Source organism: Ruditapes philippinarum, unplaced genomic scaffold (assembly GCF_026571515.1).
Source record: "Ruditapes philippinarum isolate M1 unplaced genomic scaffold, ASM2657151v2 ctg1368_1_1_1_1, whole genome shotgun sequence".
NCBI classification, from domain to species: Eukaryota; Metazoa; Mollusca; class Bivalvia; order Venerida; family Veneridae; genus Ruditapes; species Ruditapes philippinarum.
Window position 1 is genome coordinate 171,905 of NW_026861205.1, and position 8,465 is coordinate 180,369.

At 32.3% G+C, this 8,465-nt stretch overlaps 1 protein-coding gene across 1 annotated transcript; it reads right to left on the minus strand.

Moving 5' to 3' along the window:
• Positions 1–1,619: 1,619 nt before the first annotated feature.
• Positions 1,620–5,566, minus strand: LOC132714864 (toll-like receptor 1). The gene is made up of 2 exons (XM_060697782.1): positions 5,209–5,566; positions 1,620–4,139 (listed from the first exon to the last, which is right to left on the minus strand). Exon 2 carries the CDS (start codon positions 4,132–4,134, stop codon positions 1,915–1,917), a length of 2,220 nt encoding a protein of 739 aa, XP_060553765.1. The 5' UTR covers positions 4,135–4,139; positions 5,209–5,566; the 3' UTR covers positions 1,620–1,914.
• Between the last annotated feature and the right edge of the window lie 2,899 nt (positions 5,567–8,465).

An 8,465-nucleotide genomic window follows, 5' to 3' on the forward strand; every position in this document is an offset into this window, starting at 1 on the left:
ATATTCGGCTATTTACTTGTTCGGTGGTTCCAGTATTCCTCACTTGAATACTGTTGAATCACCATTATGATATGTGGCCTGCTTTTTAAATTTGTCTTTTGACGTAATATATATGATATGCAGGCTACATAACGTCTGACTCTTTCAAAATTCCGTTTTAGTTAGTTCCGCTTATTGATTTCTCATTTAGGGCACATGAATGTTTTTACTTGGGGACCATACGCCGCTTTTCATGGAGTGGCACTAACGTGTCACGTTGAAGGTTCCATGATAACCGCAATATGAAACACATCTGCGGATGTTTCAAAATTCCAATTTTTTCCAGATAATCTTAAATGTTGAATTCTGCATGAACAGAATCAATCAAACCGAGCCTGCAACATTTTCAATTTTGCCGTGTTGGGCTTTCTTTGGGGATTCTTTATTTCTCTTTACTGTTTAGAGCAATGTAAAGCTGAAAGAGATGAATAACTTCTAACTCAAACGTAATCAAAAAGATATAACTTCATTCAATTTAACGATTACCAAATTCACCTCTACTTATTCGTCTATACGTTCTGATTTCGTTCATAAAGTCTTAAAATAACTCTTCCTTCATCATACGAAACTGATCTTGATGCCATGTGGACATTTAAATAGTCTACGAGCAATAAATGAAAAAATTGTGTAAAAGCAATGACAGTCATCTGTCCGCAGGATAATGTTAATACCCAGCGATCGTAACACAGGTTTTCATTTTTTTCAAATCCCTTGATGTTTCTTGAATGAATACGCATATGCACGCCTCCAGATGATCCAAAATATTTCAAGAAAATCAACATTGAGAAAAATGTACTAAAATTTTAAGAAAAGTAAAAACATCCAAGATCCAAATGATATTTTACGTTATATGCGGTTTAAGACTGCTTTTGCAGTATCTTATCACCATACCTCTACTGCGTTACTAACGCAGTAAGGGCTGTTTTGGATTGTAAGTGCTGATTGCAATATGTAAAATGTTTATTTATTTTACTTTTAAAATCATTTTCAAACTTTTCATGAAAATTAACATAAATCTGGAGGCGTGCGGTTTTAAATATTGTCTGTAACAATCAACTAGTAAGTATTCTTTCTAAAGATAGATGTAAATTTTATCAAATCCAAATGAAATCCTTTCGATTCCAGCACATTTTGTTCTTTCTTCGTTTGAAATAAACTACTTTTAAAAATGGCGGTCGAAGGATTTGGACCAAAATGTCTTTCCACTTTATTGGTGTATAAAACAGAATAAAGCTTGTCATGGTGTATTTTTTCCATTTTTTTAAATGTTTGTTTTAATGGTTTAAACAAACATCATTTTTTTCTTTTTATAATAAATTAAAAAAAAATATCATTGCCATTAAACATTGATTGTCCAGCTTAATTTTCTGCTGGCGACTTTTTGAAATTTATGAGAAATTCGTCTGAAATTGAGGCTTCTTGTGTGGAAAACAGATTTAAATATTCAAGCCAATATCGAGGAAACTTGATATAAGCTAAAAATAAAAATAAAATTACGACACTCGTGTGAATACTGTTTTCAAAGCTCACTCGATGAAATTGAATTTCATCTTACACATAAACAAATATATATCTTCTATTTTATTATATTTTATTATAGAGGTATATTAATTAACACAAGTAACTACTCATTATCAAAAGCCGCAAAAGAGGACAACCAAAATGTATGAAACCAATATAAGAAACAGTTTTTTGCTCACTTAAATAATCTAAATTGTTAGAAACAAACGTTAATACATGTATGTATAAGTATAACAGTTACAATATCGTATATTTGATCAAACTTATCATTCAAATATATAGAGTAAACATAGGGTGTATATGGGTAGAATGATTTACCATATTTGTTCTCCTTTGGAAAAATACGTTCATTTTTTACAAAAATTCTTTACAATACGCAAATGACTCTAGCATTAAAATGGAATTTGATAATTGGTTAAAATTTGGTATCATTTGTATCTGCCCATCTCTAAAATCAATCTTAGCTCGGGTATATTGTCTAAAGATTTTTAACATTAATGGAGACATAATGCAAGTGTCGATTTCTTCTTTAAATATCAGAATAATTGGTTTGTGTAATTCGTATGTTTCTCGAAGTTCCATTTCACACCATTGACTCTGGCAAAAATTGGTTGTCACAAAGAAAAGTCCAACACAGCTTTCTGAAATACATTTCATTATTTCATCAACGATTGGAATTCCGAGATTAAAATCTTCATTGCCAACACAAAGAAGTTCTTTGTTAGTCTGAATAAATTCCTGTAAAGACTCTTTTATTAAAGCACAAACTTGCTTGATATCTGCTTCATTATCTTCGCTAGAATAAGATACAAAACACAAATATTTTTCCGGAACATAACCTAGTTTGAAATCATCAATAAATGTTTTCCTTCGTCTCCCTTTTTTCTTCTTTCGCTTTCTGTAGTACATAAAACCAGTCCCAATGGAAACAAAAGTTATTAAGAATACCACTGTTGAAACTGATGTGATGATTATTTTTGAACGGATACAAGAAAATTCCGTCTCTTTGATCCCAGCCCCATTGATGACAACATCATCTTTCTCATTCAAAGAACAAGTCATACTTTGATTGAAAGTATTTGTCATGTAAACTAGTAACCATTTAATAAAACTTGATGATTTACAATTACAAATGAACGGATTATTCTCAAGATATATTTTTCGATGCGTTGAGAAATCTGTTACAAATGCCTTTAATGAGTTCAATTCACCACCATCAATATAATATATGTCATTGTTTCTCAAGTCCAAAAACTGCAATTTCATCATTTTTTTTAAATCGAAACTGATAGAAGGTAATTTGTTATATGACAAATTAAACATAATTAAGTTGGTGTTGTAGGACAAAAACGCGAAAGGAAGAAATCTTAGACGGTTTCTAGAAAGAACCAATCGTTGTATAATTGTATGGTTAATAAACAAATCACTGAACTCTAAAGAAAATTGCATATGGTGCAATTTGTTGTTTGAGAGATTTAATACTTTAAGTGATGTTACAGAATTTAAAAGCCAGGGAGATAAATATTCAATGTCATTTGAAGACATGTCAATAGCAGATAGAGACATATCCTCGGGCCACAGGATTGATACATTTAAATAATGTAAGTGATTTGACCTTAAATGTAATGACCGCAAATCGACATTGCATTGTGATAAGTCAATAAACGAATTGTTCGCACTCAATTGTTTTGGCAGTACACTGTTCAGCATAAGATTTTCTACCCTCAATAGAAATTTTAAGAAACCGTTCGTGTCGGTACACTTATTGTCATAAATGTAATTATTTAGGAAATCATAATCTACACTCATAAATCTCATCTGTAGTAGGGACAAATCTAAAACCTTAATTTTCGGCAATAACATGTCTAGGACAGTGTCATTGATTAACATATTAACCTGTTTAACAAGTGACGTATTTGAAATATCTATATCATATAAAACCATGGACATATTACTAACATACAACGGACCCGTGAATAATAAATTGCATCCACTCAAGCTAAGCTTGTGTATTTTCTTTTCATGAACTGCTTTTATAAATGCATTATCAATTTTGAAAAACCGGTCACCAGATGAGGCAAATTGATCAAGAAGCAGAGTATCCAGGTGACTAATTGGGGAGAGTAATTTTAGAATAGCTGATTCATCGAGATAATGACATAACGATAAGTTTAATGTGTGTAACATTGATAGTCCTTCAAAAACCTTTGCCTCGTTATGGAACTGGTAAAATGGAGAGTGTACACCAAGATGTCTTAAACTCTTTAGTGAGAAAATATTATAGTCATAAAGACGGAACCATACTATGTGGTTAACTGTTATATCTAGTAAATCTACATAAGACCAACTGTCATGTGCAAACGTTGTATTATCGATAGTATTATTTAAGTAGTCCCTGATCACAATGCCTGATATTTTACTAGGTACGACGAATGGTATTCTACTTTCACATACGACATTTGAATTCTCAAGTAAACAGTCATCGTTCTTTTCCATCCTAATCAATCCTGGAGTTTCAAGTAGCATAAGAGCTAGCAGAATAAAGTGAATATATACGCAGCCCCTTTGTTTCATTGTTTCTGAAAATAAATGACTATGAGTTAAATTTTGTATGACGTAAGGTACGGACATTTTTATAGTGCTATGATTATTTTTTTCTTTCATCATGTTAGTCTAGTTTGTTAATCCTGAAGGAAGCTACAAATGAGCCGCGTCACGACAAAAAACCAACGTAATGGGTTTGCGACCAGCATGAATCTAGACCAGCCTGCGCATCCAAGTAGTCTGATTTGGATCCATGTTGTTCGCTATCAGTTTCTCTATTTGCAATAGGGTTGGTAAGCGAACATCATGGATCCTGATCAGACGGCTGGTCTGAATCCATGCTGGTCGCAAACCCATTACGTTGGTTTTGCCGCGGCTCAAATGTACTTCGATATCCAGATTTGTCTGATTTCCATAACAGTTATTTAGTTAAAAAAAACCATATAAAACGGAATTGTTTCAATAATTTCTTCGGCTGGACGGTTGTTCTTATAAATCATCATTAAATTATTATCACGGTGTTTTATTGTACTTATTGTCGTTTCAACAATCAATATAGAAATTCTATTTTTTAATTTTCTGTTTAAACATGTAAAAGAGACGAATACGCTAAGAGAATCAAGTATTATACAAATAAATATAAACGAATAAACTATGGTAAGATTAAATAATTCTAATGCATTCATCAAAAGGCGTAATTTAGGTTTTATTATCTCAAAGGAAACAAAACATATACAAATTTACAAAATTATTTAATACATAAGTAAATCGTCATAGATTGCATTTACTTACATGGAATTTTAACGTGGTTCTCGTCTTTTAATAATTTATAGATTTTTTGCCATTTATGTTTGTTTACAAAATATTCACATGGTGTTTGATACAATATCAATGGACACATACTACCTTGAATGAAAATACGCGATCAAACGAAAAATGAAACATTTATGTTGCAAATAGCTTTATATTCGTCAAATAACATATAACTTATCATATATTATCTAATTTAAAAAGACGTAGTGAATATGCTGCAGACTGTTATAAATTTATTGAGACAAATAATTATAGTAATTAAAACACTATGATTTCAAAATCTAAACGTACCCTTAACAGCTACACTCCGTATATTCTGTATCTAAAAGCACGTGAGAAATTAATGAAACGAAGTAATCGCCCATTTATTGAAAACTTCCTTGATCATTATACGGGTAATGAATTACAAAATTATCTTTTGATAGTAAAAACATGCCCGGATAATATAATAATCAAATGTATAAAGACTGATGTGATACAGTGTGTAGGTCATATAGCTTTTTGAGGTGTGCACAGGACAATTGCACCCATAGACACTTTACACGTGGCACGAGACAATTCCACCACAATGTGCAAAATGACAATTAAAGATGTTAAAACAAATAAGCCGCGTCACGACAAAACCAACATAATTGGTTTGCGATCAGCATGGATCCAGACCAGCCTGCCCATCCGCACAATCTGATCAGGAATCATGCTGTTCGCTATCAGTTTCTCTACTTGTAATAGAGTTGGTTAGCGAACAGCATGGATCCTGATAAGACTGCGCAGGCTGGTCTGGATCCATGCTGGTCGCAAACCATTATGTTTGTTTTTGTCGTGACGCGGCTCAAACAAATATAAAATATTTGTGTTTCACATCGTGGCAAAATGAATAAAATCTGATTAAATATCTACATAACGCTATATAAAAATCATGTTTTAGAAATATCAAGTTTATAAATATCAAGTGATACATGAAATATAATTAAATTTTTAAGTAATGTTAAGATTAGATAAAACTCACATTACGAAATTTCGTCCACTTAAATGTGTGACGAAACGTTCTTTTTTTCTCTATGCGTTCCAGGGAAAATAAGGAAAGCATTTTTATAACTATTGAAAAGATATATAGCGTAATCTATCGAAGCGCGCGCTTAACTTGCTGAAAGTACGTAAATTAGATGATGTCCATGAAGATAGCCAGACAGCCGGAACAGCTGGAGCAGCCGGAACACTTTTTTGTCTAGTTCGGCTACTACCAGAGGTGATAAAATAAAAGATATTCAAAAGATCATTGGTTTATTATATCATTTAGTATCAAATTAATTATCATCTCGATTTCCATATTCAGGCTAGCCAGAATTACCGAAATTAAGACTACTTATGATGAAAACAATCTCCGACGACATTAAGAATATGTGTGTCTTAAATGGCGTGTACGCAGGTACATTCTTTGGTATTTTGCCAACTTTGAGCCGAAAAGCGTACTATAAATGGTCGTATCTCGCCATTTCTGGCCGGCCCCTATAAGCACTAGCCTCAATTCTACTGAATCCAATATAATAGGATAGTTAGAAGATCTGAACCTGTGTCCGCTAGATATCACAGTCGGGAATACTCTCGTAGTTTACCGACGTTGAGCCTACAAATCGAACTATAAATGGTCACTTCAGCTCATTTCTTGTCATTTCCGGCTTGCCCCCTTTAAGTCCAAGCCTCTATTCCATAGAACCCCACAAGTTGATTGATTAGGGGGTTTAACCCGGTATCAGCTGGAATAGGAAAGAGAATAAATCAAACAAATAACCTTTTGAGGCAAAGTTTAATACTAGACTTCTATACACCTTCACTCAATACTACACTCAAATAAAGGAAAATGTATACATGTATTATAATTTCAAAACGAGGTTTCATATTATGGATGACGATAGATTTCTGAACTTCCTGGATTGGAAAAGTGACTCATGGGTTACATTAATTATTCATTGCAAAACTTACATAAAAAGGGAAAGATTTTTCGGTCAATGCTTATAAATAACTGATCATAAAGAATCTTATTCATTGAATATACTTAGCTAATTTACAATTATCTACGCTCACCGATAAACCTTCTGAACACTAATCGGAATGAGCAATGAATATATAAAGTAAATATATATTAAGCAAAATATATACACAAAAGTTATCACAACACAAGGAAGTGTAGATACGAAACAGTGTCTGGCCTGGCCCAATCAAACTAAACCCTTAACAATTTCAATTTTTCCGTATTGGTTTCTCTTTGAATTGAATTTAATGTCTTAAAGCAACAACAACAAAACATCAAGGCTAGTTCGAATATTTTATCAATTTTGAATTTAACAAAATAATAATCAGAATAAAAACATTTGTCAATTGTACAACTAATCAAAACACTTAGCCTGTTTCATGAGATTTAAAACAATTGACGTGAGTCAGATCGTCTTTGAATATAATCTGACATAGTTATTTCTTTAATTGTATTTAGTTATGTTATATAAAGTACAAATGGCACGAAACAAGACTTGGTCAATAGTTCATATGAATACATCACTTGTGCTTACTTATAATATTGATATCTAGTTGCGATTTATGCCGGCTCGCCACGGCGAGCCAGTATTACGTTAGGATTTTACTGAAAAACAACCTAAAACTCCGAATCCATCCAAAAATTTTATGGAAGCTTGGCTTCCAGCTTTCTACAAAATTTATCTATCAAGGCTAGGATCCAAATTTATTTAGCCAATCAAATTTAATCTTACATAGCGTCAAAAAACCTTCAATTTCCACGCCATTTTTAAAAAGCAGCAAGTATTATTTTGAGCGCAAAGATATAATGATGATTAAAATGTTTGTTTTCATGAATTCTTTTCAATAAATCATATTTACACTGACTTTTGATTTAGCGACCTCACCTGTTCCTCTGTAGTAAGTTTTCGTTTGGTTAATTAACATAAGTGTACATCTGGTTCTGTGCATTTTTTCTTTTTCCTTTTTTTTCCGGTCATTTTATCCTTTCCGGTTTTTAGTGTATATATTTACTGGCCGGGATCCGGGACGGTATCCCTATATGTTTTAATAGGATCCCGGCTTATCTGAAAAACATCTTAGATTGGTCAATTTCCGGGATCATTATATTTTTAATAGGATCCCGGCTTTTCTGGCTGAATTGATTGACAACTTGTGTTTACTTTAGGACTTGTGTCTGTCACTCATTCCAATACTAAATAACATATTACAACTTAACTTCGTAAAAAGAGACATCTTTATGAATTCTACCTATCTAATATTTATTTGGTCAAGGTCAACAGGCCATACAGTAAATGTGCATAGACATATATATATATATATATATATAGGGATTTCATTCTATTTGTTTACATGCATCTTCATATATACTCATATTCCTCTTTGTTAAACTGAGAGAACTGGCTTCCATAACTTTATGTCACTTTTATTTTGATGTTCGCTGAAGTCTTTTCAGTTAACATTAACAGAACTGTCATTTTTACATTTAAGCGCACCCCTGGAAAAAAATTACGAAGCGA

What these genes read in the sequence shown, in the direction of transcription:
- LOC132714864 (XM_060697782.1), bottom strand. Translation starts at nt 4,134, where the DNA reads ATGAAACAAAGGGGCTGCGTATATATTCACTTTATTCTGCTAGCTCTT.